The following is a 15,174-nucleotide window of genomic DNA, read 5'->3' on the forward strand; positions in this document are numbered from 1 at the left end:
TAATTCATTTGTGTTAAATCTTTTTTTGAATGAAAGTTGGCAAAGTTACGTGGGTTAAAATAATATAAAAAGGATCCAACTTTTACAAAAAATGTATGTAATAATTGAAGATGCATTATGTTTGGGGAACATCCTGATTCTCCTTATAGACTCAACACAATAACAAGAAAGCTTTAATTTCACTTCATTTCCCAAAGAATAAAATGTTCAGTTATTGGTTTTGAAAAAGGTTAGGAGCATCTATTTACTCGAACACTGTGCAAACGTAAGGTTATTGTTTTATTGATTCTTCATTTAATCCCATTTCCTGTTCAGTGCCTTGAATATCTGATACTATGGTAAAGAAATACCACAGATTCATTCAAGATACGTTCCTTCCAGCCCTGAAGGCAGCCTGCACTTTGAATTCCTGGATCGTTCATTCCTGCTTTTCTGAACACTGTAATTTGAACCCCTGCGGAAGCCGTAGCTTCTGTCTTCTCCCTCCATTCAGAGGGAAGTGCTCCTCCTGTGTTTCCTAAGACTTTGCTCTTCCTTCCGTTTGATAATTATCTAGGGATAGACCTTCACTTGCTTAACTCATTCTTACCTATGACCTGGAAGTGCCTGGACTGTGTCATCGTCCTCTTTGCCCTGCTGTGTTGGAGGGCCGTCTCTTGACCACAGGTGACATCCTTCAGTGGGGCGGACTGGGTTAATGATGATACCTCCTAAGACCCTGGCCATTTCCCCGCTAATGGTTCATCCTTTGTGATTTGCTGGAAGCAAAACTATGTTCCTGGGGGTGGTTCAGGCCGTTTGGACTTGTGGCCCCAAGTGTAAAACCAGTGTGAGCAGGAAGACCGAGTGCGCCCTGTAGGAGCCAGGCCACCACTCACTCAGCTGGTCTTAACATTCGCTTGTGGGATCCTTGACCCTGGCTGAGCCTTGGCCTTCTCAGCTGCCGTGATTTCACCCCTCCCCACCCCTTCCTCCTCAAATGCAGTGGGTTGTTGACTCATTTCCTGTCTCTTGTGCCAAGGGACTGCACAAACCACCTCACAGTGTTGTTTGCTCAGGGCAAGGGATGGGTGAATTCTAAATGCCAAAGAGTATGTTGGCTGTGTGATTCCTGATTGACGCAGACAGCTGATTTGGCATGTTGGAACGCATGAACTTGGGACCGTAACCGTAGCTTGCTTATCACAGAATAGATCGAACTCGGAACGAGGACAGGCTATGTGGCCATACACGCAGCATGTGATGAGGATGCCTGTACTGTAACTGGCACCCCACGGTTCCCCCAAAGGGGCCGCCACTTGGGCTGGTGTGGGCGGAAAGGGAAAGCCAGCCTGAACCTTGGTAGCAGAAAAACCGTGTGGTAGCAGGCATCAGCAGAGGTACTAATGCGTGTGCAACGCTTACTCTGAGGATGCTGGTTAGACCAGAGAGGCCGACGGGAAGCCTCCGCAGTGGGAGGAGTGGACGTGGATTTGGCCGACAGCCTGTTGGTGAAAGGGCACTCTACTTTCTCTCGAAAGCATTGAAGGAGTCCTGGACCTTGTCCTCATCATCTTGGCCCTCCTGTGCTGGGGGGGGGGGGTGTCTCTTGACCACAGGTGACATCCTTCAGTGTGGCTGGCTGGGTTAATGATGACACCCCCTAAGACCCTGGCCATTTCCACGCCAACGGTTCATCCCTTGTGATTTGCCAGAGACAAAACTATGTTCCAGGGGGTGGTTCGAGACCAGGGGTTTTGAACAGGGCAGGGCTGTTTACCCAGCAGCAGCTGACAGTTGTGCAAAGGATGCCGTGTTTGGTGGTGCCGAAGTGTGCAGGATGGTGGGATGTTGCCTTCAGTTTGGGCTGGGCCTTTAGTCTCTGGGGGAGCAGTTCTTCTGATGCGATGGAATTGGGCCAAGAGGTGGAAAGATCAGTGCACACAGACCTTGCAGAAGAGATGTCTGTCCATCCTCTCCTACAGTTGTGCTGTTTGTGTTGTTTTTTTTTTTTAAGTTTTTTTTTTAAAATTATTTTTGAGAGAGAGAGAGAGAGAGAGAGAGAGAGAGAGAGAGAGAGAGGCAGAGAAAGGGGGAGACACAGAATCCGAAGCAGGCTCCAGGCTCCGAGCTGTCAGCAGAGTCCCACATAGAGCTCAAACTCGCAAACTGCCAGAACATGACCTGAGCTGAAAGTCGGGCACTCAACCGAGTGAGCTACTCAGGCGCCCCTGTTTTAGATGTCACAGTAGACCGACTTCTTACAATTAAGAGGCACAGGCTTGACACTGGCCTCAGCCCTCTGATACGGACTATTGCGCTGTAGGCAGGCAGGCGTGGGCCTGGCTACCTGAGTCTCCCCATCAGCTCCCCGGCTTTGTTCCTACCTGCCTCCTTCGTCCTGTCTCCGAAGGAAGTCCTGAAAGCCATCAGGAAGGAGCCAAGCCAGAGAGTTTCTGTGGATTCTGAATTGCGCCAGTGGATCCGGCCCCTTCTAAATATTCCAGCAGGTCTGAAACCCAGAAGAAACCCAGTTTCCCCTGCACAGAAGTACACTAAGCTTATTTTGGGTCTGTTTTTATTAATAACTGGTTAGACTTTGTTCCCTAAGCAAAACTTTTTGTGTAAGCTTTCATTCTTTTGATTTCTTTTTTATCTGACAGCATTTTTTTTTTAAACTAAAAGGAACAGTTAGTTTTTTGTTCGCTGGAGCCTTTTCATTTGCAGTGTGGGTGTGAATGGGAAATGTTATTTATTGCCCAAACACTTATATGCAGAGTTTTGCTTATTTAGATCGAGCTTATAGAGAGTTCCGCCCACATCAGGAAACTGAAAGGAAGGCTTCAGGGACTTTGGAAGTAGAAGCAACAAAAATGTTTTTATTTTGAAGCCCAAATCAGCCTGTTGTGCTAAATCTTCTTCCGGTTAGCCAAATCATTTGTTTAGCATTCAATCACCTAATATATTTTTAACTTTCCAGAGGTGCTAGGATGAAATCAGAACAACTTTTATTGAAATTGATCCTCTGAAAATTCCTTCCTAATGTATTTCCCCAACGTAGCAAGTAGGTGTAATTAACGTGGCTTTCATTTTTCTTGGAGTTTTGCTGAAAGGAGTCAATACAAAGTCAGTTGGGTGATTTATGTAAGTGTATTTTTAAAATAAACTTTCAGGTGATGACAGCTTGCTTAATTTCTAAAGAGGAGAGGGATTATGATCCACATAAACCAGAAGTTCTCAACCGGGGGCGATTTGGCAACGGAGACAATTTCGGTCGGCGCACGTGGAGTCGGGGGGCGCTCCCCACATCGAGTGGGTGGAGGCCAGGGATGCTGCTAAGTGCACAGAGCAGCCGCCAGAACACATAACTATTTGCCTGTAACTGTCAGTCGTGCTGAGATGCAACACTAAAATCCCTGATATAAATATGCTGCCCCCCACCCCCAAGAGGCAACAGCGTTGTTATATTCAGAAGAAGTTAAAATTGCAGAATCCAGGATGGAGGGACCTGCTGTTGAGATCTAAGCCTGTTTGGAGTAAAAGACTATTCAAGGAATTAGCCTCGCAGGGTGACCTGCTCAGAGAAGCCCCGTCTTAGTGCAGACTGTGAATGCCCTTCCCTGGCGTCTTACCGGGACGGCTGTGTCTTTATTTTGAGACAAAAGGTAACATAGTCTGAAAATTACAAACTTCTAAAAATCACCTCGTTCTCATTAAATGTGCTTTCCTTAGGTTACCGTGGCAGACATATAATTTCATCTCATTACCGTGGGGCTGCGCATCCCCTTTTAGCCGCTCTCGCGCTTGAAAGGACGTGTCCCTCTTCCCTAATTGTCACTTTCCAAATCCCCGGGAAGACACGTGCCAGGCACTGTGTTATTTCTCTCTGCCTTTCCTTCAGGAGGTGACCGTGTTAGCCTGGAGATGCGAGGGATGACTGCCTTCGACGTAGGCCGGTTCCGGTTGGCCGTGGGTCTGCTGGACGTGTTTCACAGTTAACAGAAAGGGATTGTGTGTTGGGTTGGGCCTGACACACTGACAAACTATGTGCCAGGGAAGCATTTGCTCTTAGCTCCTAGCTGGCCTGAGCTTGGTCTCGGAGGTCGAGGTAGGGCGGTGCCCTAATCCCTCTCTGTGATGGAGTGTTGCTGAGGGAGAACAGGGGTCACAGCTACCACTTCCTGTGCCTGTTGGGCACCAGGCATGGGTGTAAGAGCTTGGCATCATGCCTGCCCCAGAGCTAGCACCTCATGCAAGTTCATTGTCCTTCCCATGGTATTTTTATCATTGCCAGTTTTTTTTTAAGTTTATGTATTTTGAGGGGGGGGGGGGGAAGGGAGGGGCAGAGAGAGAGGGAGAAAGAGAGAGAGAATCGCAAGCAGGCCCCACACTGTCAGCACAGAGCCTGACTCGGGGCTCAAACTCACGAACTGAGAGATCATGACCTGAGTCGCAATCAAGAGTTGGTTGCTTCACCGACTGAGCCGCTCGAGCACCTCGGTTGCCAATTTGCTTTGACACGGAGCAGTGATAATGGACCTGTAGCCTTCCCTGAGTGGGCTGGTGCCAGTTCTTTGGATCTCCTTGTTCTGAAGAGAACAAAATTAGGTCTAAAACACACCTCCGATGGGTGTTCTTCTATGTTAACATACTTCGTTTGGTGAAATTTCCTTCCTAGTCTCAGGTCCAAAGGGTAAGAAACGATGGACTGGTCCGTGTGTTTACGTCTAGGCTGAAGTTCTACAGCAGCCTCCAACTGTGTGGACCATGCCCCTTTGCCAAGAATGCAATTGATCGTACTTCTGATTTTATAACCCAGGAGAAAAATAACACCTGTGACTCATTGTCCATTACCATGTGCTGTGCCTGGGCAGGGATGATGGACCCATTGGACAGGTGTGCCCTTGGCTCGTCGTTTACTTTTCCACTCCTTCCTGAGCCTTCACGTTCAGGGTTTCTCCCTCCTGAAGAAGGCATACTCTTGCCTCATCATGATTTGAGTCCCAGCTCTTGTTTTCTCTGCCCAGCTTGACTATTTTTGTCAGCGGGAGCATTGAATGAATGGGACTCAAGATAAGAGACTGTGAATTTCATGTGCCATCAACTTTATGTTTTCTCTATCTTGGCATCACACCATATATTCATGTGCACGCTTTTAGGACCAGGGTCCTTTTTTTCCATTCAAAACCAGTTTCTTTACTAGGATTCTAATAGTTTGCCGCCTTAGTATTTTCTGGATCTTCTTCTATCCTAAGAGCTCCACTCCCTCTTAAACCTACAATTTCTTCTCTACTACAAGAAGCCATATTTGGCTGTCTTCTTGACCTTGGACTTCTCTTAACTTTGATCTTTCAGTGCTTCGTGATTTCATTGATTCTTTTTTTTTTTTTTTTTTTTTTTTTTGGTACCTGGCCTTCGAGGTGGCCATGTATGTTCTGTCCCATTTTTGCTGCATCCATTCCTAAAGCTGATGAATGGTCTTTACGACTCAGCCATCAAAAAGAATGAAATCTTGCCATTTGCGATGATGTGGATAGAGCTAGAGTGTACTCTGTGAAGTGAAATAAGTCAGTCAAAGAAAGACAAATATCACATGCTTTCACTCATATGTGGAACGTAAGGAAGAAAACAGATGAACATAAGGGAAGGGGGGTAATAGAAGAGAGGAAACAAACTATAAGAAACTCTTAATGATAGAGAACAAACTGAGAATCAATGGAGGGAGATGGGTGGGGGGTGGGCTAAATGGGTGATGGGTACTAAGGAGGGCACGTATTGTGATGAGCACTGGGTGTTCTTTGTAAGTGACGAATTCCTAATTCTACTCCTGGGACTATTATTACACTGTATGTTAACTACCTAGAATTTAAATAAAAACTTGAAGAAAACATAAAGCTAATGGTCTTTGCCTCCTCAGGTTACAGTTGACCAAGCCCCTTTTAAAATGTGTAATTTCTATACGCCAGTCTACCTGGACTTCCATGTGGCCCTGTGCCCGCAGTACTCCATCTTTATTTTCCTTCTTGTATCTTTGTGGGGTCACTTGTTAAATTACCGATTCTCAGCAGACAGTTCTCTGCAGCCTTTTCTTTTCCTTCCATGCTTTCCCCTGGTGAATCTTAGCCATTCCCATAATGTCAGTCAGAGAAAGCATTCCATACATTGTATGCTATCTCTGAATCCCTGTTTTGCTTTCTGAGCACCCGACCTGGATTTTCAGCCATCTTCTCCATTGCCTGAAATATTCTCTCAGCATCCTATACCCAACACATACAAAACTAAATGATCGTATTCTCATCTGAACAAAGTTAGTTCTCTAGTGATTATTATTGAAATGAGGGGCATTGCCACTCTGAGGGGTGCCCTTATTCTCTCTCTTGAGTCTATTTGTGTCTCTTTGCTTTCTTTTCCCTCAAGTGTAGCAGATTAGAACATCCGCCATTTTGTTATATTCTGTACTTTGGGCATTAGGAATTTGGGTAGGGCTCAGTTGGGTGATTCTTTTGCTCTTGTGATACTGAAGTTACTCAGTTTCAGCTGTACTCACATATCAGGTGGGGATGGCTGGGAAGTTGGCCTCAGTGGGAAATGTCACTAGGAGTCCCTAGAAGTGGTCTCTGTAATCTGGCTGTCTCCCGGTAGATGGGCTTCTGATCTGTTTTCTTAGTACCCCAGAGAAGGTGTTCTAAGAGAGAGGAAGTGGAAATTGCCAGTCTCTTCGGGTCTGGGCTTGGAAATGAGCATGCCATCACTTCAGCTAAATTTGTGAACAAAACAGTCACGGAGCCGATCCAGATTCAAGAGAACGGGCATAAACCTAGCTTTCATGGGAGGAAGGTTGGAGGGGCCATGGCCATGTTTAATTTGCCACACTTCCCTTACCCATCACACTGAGTGTTTGCTCACCACGCAAAGCCACAGCTTCATTTATTTCTCTTCTGAATAGTTGCCATAGTTTCAAATGAACTTCTCTACCTCCATGGTCTTCTTTATCCAATTTCTTGCATACACTATTGTAAGAACAATGTTTTAAGTATTTCTTGTGCTGTTATCTTGTGGTAGCTTGTTGAGTAAAAATAGAGACCTCAGACCTTGGTATAGTGTGCCTTCCAAATCTTAACTCAACCTCCTTCTGTCTAAACTGCTTCCCACTAGTCTCCTTTAGATCTCCTAGGGTCTGGCTCAATTACAGGAAACCATTCCCCAAACTGTTATTACCTCCTCCTTCCTCTTGCCCCTCGAGGGCACCCCTGCACCCCTGTTCCCTTGGCATGGAATGCACTTCCAGAAACCTGCATGTGTTGAAATCCTTCATATCCTTTAGTATTAAGCTCAAACACAAACTCTTCACGGGACCCATCCTTGGGTCCTCTAAATGGCAGTGGCATTCCCTCCAAGGCCCCATGGCACCCCTGCTCCTTTCGACGGTTTTCTAACAGCTTAGCTTACAGTTATTTTTGCAACCCTATCTTGTTTTAAAGCTTATTAATCTTTAAAATTATGCCTATTCTTTAAAGTCTCGTAGCTGCCAGCGTAGCAATTGCATTTCACCCAGTAGGTGCTCACTATGGATTTTTTTATTTGATTCACGCTTGATTTCCAGCCAGAAACTCTGCAGGCAGGCCGTGTATAAATCTCAAAGGATAAATTCACCAAATATGGGCAGTTTGTAAGAGTTGGGTGGCAAAATGTTAGTCGGGTTGTTGGTAAAAGACAGTGGTCGTGGCCTTATGAAACGAGGGCTTTGGATGTCAAAAAGGAAAAGGTAGAGTTCCTTAGTGTTTCCCCGCATAGATCCCTGCTAGCGCGAGGGGATGAGGAAAGGCAAAACCTTCAGCGATCCAAACATTAAGCTGCATTAAAAAAAAAAAATTTTTTTTAATGCTTATTTATTTTTGAGAGAGACAGAGACAGGATGCCCAGGGGTTAAGGGCAGAGAGAGAGGGAGACACAGAATCTGAAGCAGGCTCCAGGCTCCAGGCTCCGAGCTGTCAGCACAGAGCTCGAACTCATGAGCTGAAAAGGGCAGTTTGTCCAAGCACTCGAAGGCTCTCCCCCTTTTTTAAAAATTCTTTTTAATTTTATTTATTTTGAGAGAAAGCCAGCAAGAGTGGGGAAGGATCAGAGAGAGAGGGAGAGAGAGAGAATCCCAAGCAGGCTCCAAACACTGTCAGTGTGGAGCCCGACGTGGGGCCTGATCCCATGAACCGTGAGATCATTACCTGAACTGAAATCAAGAGTCCACCGCTTAACAGACTGAGCCACACAGTCTCTCCTTTTTTAAAAGTAGTGATGAGGCTTTCCTACAAGATCCCCGCACCAGAAAACGCGAACTCACGTTCATCGGATTGTTCTCTTTTGTGTGTTTTAGGCACTTCCCCCACATGACAGGAGGACGAACTTCTGGTTAGGAGACAACTACCTGGAGCCCACGCCTCTGCCTACCATGAAGGGGACCTGTGTCATTGCATGGCTGTTCTCAAGCCTGGGGTGGTGGAGACTCGCCCAGCCAGAAACGGACGCATCTCAGTGCCAGAGAGTGGAACACCCGGTCATTTCCTATAAAGGTGAGGGACAGGCACGCTCGGACTGCAAGCGCACCCCTTAAATGCACATCCCGTGTTCAGTGATCGGGAATAGCAGCGGGTCTTGCTCTGTCGCTCTGTGACTCTTGTTCCAGACATTGTTTAAAATACGAACGAAAATACAAAATCTCCCACTGCAGGAATTTCCTGTCCCGAAACTGATCACTACTGTCTCTTTCAGGAAGAATTCAGCATTGGAGTTATCACGGCCATGGTTGAGGCCACCTTTTCTTAACGGTGCTGTGAGCCTCCTAGGCATTTAAACCAGGGGATAAAAATGTGATCTGAAGCAAAGAATTCTTCGCTTCAGCATTTCCCTACAAAACCTTAGTCTTAACACAAAACTTACACCGTGGTCTCTATCTGGCATTGCATGGCAGACAGAATTGATTTCATGTCTCAAGTATCTCCATGGGTCTGTAGGATTAATTAATTAGTGTGTAAATTCAGTCATTTGTTCTTTTATTTATCAAAATTTATTTAAGGCTGTCTATACTCTGGGTACTCTAAACAGCCAGGATGAAAAGTAGGTTAGTGTTTGTCCCTGTCCTCAAGGAACTTGCAATTCTATCATGAAGCCAATTATAATTAATGAGACATTGTATTTTAATAATTCATGCAATAAATAGTTTTATGTTTGTTATGTTTTAAACTTTATATCATGAAAAATGTCACATATATGCAAAAATAGAAAGAATAGTCTAAGGAACACCAACCCAACATTTATTTTTATTTATTAAAAAAATGTTTTTAATGTTTACTCATTTTTGAGAGACAGAGAGAGAGAGACAGAGTATGAGTGGGGGAGGGACAAAGAGAGAGGGAGACACAGAATCCGAAGTAAGCTTCAGTCTCCAAGCTGTCAGCACAGAGCCCGACATGGGACTCAAACTCATGGACCACAAGATCATGACCTAAGCTGAAGTCATACGCTTATCTGACTGAGCTACCCAGGTGCCCCGTAACCCAACATTTATTAATTCCGGGCCCACCATTTTTCTCCCAATCCCCACACATGTTCTATCTCACACCCGCCAAATTATTTTGAAGCAAATCCAAGAAATCGTATAATTGTATCTATAATATTTTAGTTCTTAACTGTCAAACAAAGGGAATTCTCAGCACCATTATCACATCCGAGAAAAAAGAAATGCAAAAAAACCCTCAATTCCATAAAGTCATCTGATATCCAGTGAGTATCGTGAGATCCAGATCCCTGATGGTCTCATGAATGCTGATGCATTTTTTTGTTAACAGTTGGATTGACTCAGGGTTTAAATGGAGTTGATCCATAGCGATTGGTTGGTATGGCTCTTAAGACTCTTCTAATTGTGCACTGTTTTGCGGTGGTGGTTTTGTTTCCCGTGCAAATTAATTACGAAAGAAATCGGAGCTCTTTATCCTGCAGAGTTTCCCACAGTCTGGATTTGGCCAAGTGCGTCCCATTGGTGTTGAAATGTTCTTCTGTCCCGAATATTTGTGTAAATTCAGAGTAGGATCCAGAGGCGGCTTAGATTCAGGGTCGACTCTTTCTGTCTCTCCCGTGTCACGGATGCTGCGGTGTCCTTCTCTTGGGAGGCAGGTAATGTGAAATTAGTAGTCACTGATGATCACGGCCTAAATCTACCAATTCGTTCATGGGTGTGAAGCTGGGATTTCCTAATTTTATGATTCTTTCTTCATTTAACAGCAAGAATACTTCTGTATAAAGTAACTTTCCCTTATCAACTACTTGAATATCTTGAGGACACACTCATATAGGAAATATAGAATCATTGTTAATACATGGATTTTAACATTTGAAATATTTCAAGCAATTGTAGTTTTTATGCTTATGGGTGGTGAAATCATCTCATTTGAAGCCCATGGAAACCTCTTAAAGTTGGCTCCGGAGCTCCTCTGACACAACCCAAGGTCACTTTTGAGAGCTTGCTGACTCTGGGACAAGGAGATGTTGCTTCCCCCCGTCTGCCATTTCCTTCTGTAGACCTGTGCACCGGCCATTTTGGGCTCCTTTAAGCATGGCCGTCCCTAGCGTTAGGTCTTTCCTATGTACAGAGCTAAGGAAAACTTTTTGAGGATGCACCGTAATTTCCTCTGGATACCCCCAGCCCATCTGCAGGACTAGAGGGCTTTTTTCTGAACCCCTTCTACCTTATGTCTGTGTGTTTCGCTCCCATGCACAGAATCCCGAGTCTCTGCAGCCCACGTGATCGTTCCCTTGCCTCTTCCTGAAACACACACTGCATGCTTTCAGAGCAACTTTCAAGCAGCGCTAGTCGTGTCTGACTACTGAAAACGCTGTGAGATCATCCGCCTCTCTTCTTGTAGTTCTCGGGCTACAGGTTTCATTGGGAAATTAAAGCAATGTGGCTACTTGGAGATCACTTGAAATAATTTCCTCTTGCGTGGTTGTGTTCCCAACTCAACACCCAGTTGATGTCCTGTGTTTAATTTCTCTTTTGAGTTTTGGAAACTTTAAGAATTTACATTATTAGGTAGTATTTCAAAGTTTCATTAATGAGGCAGTGAATATTTAGAGAAACTGGCTTCACTTGTGTTTTCTCCGCCCTGTTCCCTCTCTCTGCATTTAGCTTGCCTTTTACTTTATGGTCTATGCTTCTGTTCTCTGCCTAGCATTTTTTGACATAGCAGTATATCCTGGGGTCCCTTCCTTAGTCGTGCACTTTATGTCTTTCATTTTCACAGCCACATAGCTGTCCACTGTGTGATGAACCATAGTGTATTCAACAACTCCCTACTGAGAGATGTGTAGGTTATTTTCTGTCCTTTGTGGTCGTGGATGGTGTTACAATGAGTAACGCCTCCTGCTAACATCTCTTAATCCCTTGCAAGGGTATCATCGGAAGAGATTCCTAGCATTGACATTGCTAGGTTAAAGGGTGAATGCACCTGTGTTTTTGCTAGATATTGCCCAACTCCCTTTCATGAATATCACACCATATTGTGTTCTCATTGCCCTGGATACGAGGATCTATTTCCCACCAGCCTTTCCAGTGGAGCGCACTGTCAGGCTTTGGGATTAGGACTAATCCCATAGTTCGTAAGTGACATCTCGACCTAATTTTAATTTCTGTGCAAAATTTTTTAACTTGGAGCAAATATTCAATAAACATTTAACAGGTGCCTGTTACGAGGTATTGTCTGTGCTATATATTGAGGATATAGAGCAAAAAATACAGTTCCCTTCAAGGGTTGAGAATATCTCTAAGAGTATAAAGCAAAAGGAACATTGCATTATAATCTGTTAAGGGTCTTAATGGGTATCTTTGGTGGGTGCTGTGGGAGGCCAGGAGAGGGACATCTGAACCAGATAGCCCGGGCTTTGGGAGAGTGCTTAAAGATTTCCGGGTTGAGTCAACAGCAGAGCTGAGTCCCAAATGATTGTTAGAAGGTGTTTTTGAATCTGATGAATGGAGAGGTGTCTCAGGAAGAGGAAAACAGCAGGTGCAGAAGCCCTCAAGTGAGGAAGGGAAACCTAGCAGGTCCTGGCCGGCGTTCTGTACAGGAAGCCATGAAATCTTAGTTGAGGTTATGGAAAGGAGGTGGAGGGAGATGAGGCTAGTAGTTGGAGGGTTTCCATATTGTCAGGCATATGAAGGCCCCTTAAGAAATTCCCCTTATCTGGATCGGCTCCCTGTTCAGGATGGCAAAACGCGGCAGGGAGAGCCCATCCTGAGGCTGCGGCCGTGATCAGAGGGAGCGGTCATGAGGACGTAAGCTCAGGGAGTGGTAGCAGAAATGTAGAGAATTAGGTGAATTCCAGGGACACCTGGGTGGCTCAGTTGGTTAAGCATCCGACTTTGGCTCAGGTCACGATCTCGTGGTTCATGAGTTCGAGCCCTGTGTCGGGCTTTGTGCTGACAGCTCAGAGCCTGGAGCCTGCTTCACATTCTGTGTCTCCCCTCTGTCTGCCTCTACCCCACTTGCGCTTTGTCTCTCTGTGCCTCTCAAGAATAAATAAGACGTTAAAAAAAAGAAAGAATTAGGTGAATTCTAGAAATGCGAACAATGTGTTGATGATTTAATGGATGTGGGACAGGAAGGAGAAGGAGGTACTGAGTATGATTTACAAGTTCTTGGCTGTTGATTCCATATGTAACGAAGAACAGGAATTTAAAATGATGATTTTATTTTTATTTATTTACTTATTTAGGGTTTATGTATTTGGAGAGAGAGAGAGAGAGAGAGAGAGAGAGAGAGAGAGAGAGAGAGGATCCCAAGCATGCTCCACGCTATCAGCACAGAGCCTGAAGCAGGGCTCAAACCCACGAACCATGAGATCATGACCTGAGCCAGAGTCCGACACTTAACCGACTGAGCCACCCTGGTGGCTAAAGACAGCCCCTAAAATGATGATTTTAGATTGAGAAAACTGAGTTCCTACTGCCGTCAGATGGGTTGTCTAGTTGAGAGCAGGGCATTAATGGAGCCAAGAAAGGAGAGCTTTTCAAGAGGGAGGAGGCCATCCGAGTATCTGATGATGAAGAGTTCAAGGCAGATGTGGGCCAGAGGGCAGAGTGACGAAGTCCTCCTTGTTTGCCCAGAACCTTCCTGGGTGTAGCACTGAAAGTATGATCTATGTCTCGGCTTCCCAGGGCTCCTGTAACAAAATACCGCAAGCCGGGTCGCTTCAAACAACAGAAATACCTTCTCTTACAGTTCTGGAGGCTAGAAGTAAAAAATCCTAAGGTGTCAGTAGGCCATGCTTTCTCTGAGGGCTCTAGGCAAGAATCCTTCTTTGCCTCTTCTCAACTTCTGGGAGTTGTCCACGATCCTTGGTGTTCCTAGGCCTGTGGACGCATCACTCAGTCTCTGAGTCTCTACCCCCGTGGCCTTCTCTTCATGGGGCTCTGTCATTTCGCCTGCTGCTCTTTTTACCAAGACACTAGTCACATGGGATTTAGGGCTTACCCTCACCCAGCATGATCTCATCTTTATAAGTTATACCTGAAAAGACCCTATGTCCAAATAAGGTCACGTTCGCACGTACTAAGGTTAGGACTTCCACGTATCTTTTTGGGGAGCGCAATTCAACCTGTAATAAATGGCATTTATCAGAGCGGTTTCAGGACCGTGCTGGGGGAGTAGACTAAATGGTGATGGGCAGAGAAACAAATGTGAGGTGAAGAAGTAGATATAAAAGAAGACAGTTATTGACTCAGCCGCCAGGGATGTGAGAGCAGGGGACAGCTTTTAAGAGAGCATTGCTTAATCATCCTTAAGTGCTGATGGGGAAAAGCCAGGTGAAGGAAGAGGCTGAAGAGAGAGGGGGAGAGAATTGATTAGACAGAGTCCCCAGGGCTGTGGGAGGAGGTAGGATCCTGGGCACAGGTCGGGGATTAGCTTACAGGAAGCCGACCCTACCTCTAGTGAGTCTAGGGCACCCAGGATGCAGGAAAGTCGGGGGGTGGAGGGGAGGGGGTGTCTGAGGACCGCCATCTCGGCTGAGAAGGAGTGAGCAGGCCATGTGCCAAGAACATGGGAGCTTCAGGAAGGAAGTGCTTCTCTGAAGAAGGGGCAAGACTGTTGACCAAAACATACACCAGAGATTCCCTGGGGGATGTTAGGAGCCCCGCTAGTCCTTGAAATGGCTCATGTTACAGCCTAGCAGGTGGCCACTGCTGGGCTCCATGAACACTCTTGTGTAAGGTGCGACTCTGCTAGAGCATTTAAGAAAGCGGATGCAGCATTGATACCGCAGAAGTACATGAAGGACTGGATAATGCGGACTTTGGAAATCTTGATTTCTGCGTACACTGAAAATGTCATGATTTAATGTTCTTCACATCGGAGGTGCTCTGCACAAGAGGCTCCTCATGAAGTAGACCAGATGCTACAGTAACGTCTTAATACAACTAAGCAAGTTTTATTGAAGCCTTCATTCGATTTACCTGGGTAGGCAGAAGATGCTGGCAGGGTCTCGTTTTTCCCCATCCTAGGTGAAATATTTGCCACCATGGGCTTCTCTTGTCTAGCAGAGTTCATTGCTCAACACGCTCTAACAGCTTGCTGTGTTTGCAAGGTTACTCCCTTGACTGCATGTTCTGGAATATTTATCCTTGATTGTTCAGGGGCTGCTAAAACACTCTGACCCCTCGCAGACACACCATTTACACTTATGTCCTTGTCATTTGCTTAAATGTCTGTTCCAATAAAGAGGGAAAAAATAGTGACCCTTCAAGACAGCATGTTTCTCAGCATGCTTACTGAGCCTCATAACCATCTCTGAAATGAGTTTTAAATGTTTAATGTCCACTTAAGGCAATAGTGCCATATTCTGCCTTTGTTTGTTTATTGATTAAAGTTTACCCAGCACGCTTGCTATTTAGAGTGTGCTCCATTTATAGGAATTGGTTTATGGGGAACGATTTCACAGTATGCACAGAGGAAGACCACCAGTGGGGCGAGTCATGCCGCACTTAGGCTTTCTTTGCCTTGGAGCCTTAATATCATGACTAATCTGGAAGCCTATCATCAGTGCCTTAGCTGGTAGTGCTCAGTGTTAGTGGTAACTAAGATTCTTCCTGCCTGCCGAATCAGGCAAGGCATTGTTAATTCCACTCTCGGGCCCCTCAGGTCTTCATCT

The 15,174-nt window shown here is 45.4% G+C and overlaps 1 protein-coding gene across 3 annotated transcripts in view; it reads left to right on the forward strand.

The window, feature by feature from the left end:
* The window catches only part of SEMA5A (semaphorin 5A), a 476,129-nt gene that overhangs the window by 160,094 nt on the left and 300,861 nt on the right, over positions 1-15,174 (forward strand). For all 3 annotated transcript variants that reach the window (XM_047864782.1, XM_047864783.1, XM_047864784.1), the window contains exon 3: positions 8,351-8,546. In XM_047864782.1, the coding sequence (XP_047720738.1) occupies positions 8,426-8,546 (121 nt within the window). In that variant the 5' untranslated portion in view covers positions 8,351-8,425. The remainder of the gene's footprint in view (positions 1-8,350; positions 8,547-15,174) is intronic.

The sequence above is a fragment of the Prionailurus viverrinus genome, chromosome A1 (assembly GCF_022837055.1).
Source record: "Prionailurus viverrinus isolate Anna chromosome A1, UM_Priviv_1.0, whole genome shotgun sequence".
NCBI lineage: Eukaryota > Metazoa > Chordata > Mammalia > Carnivora > Felidae > Prionailurus > Prionailurus viverrinus.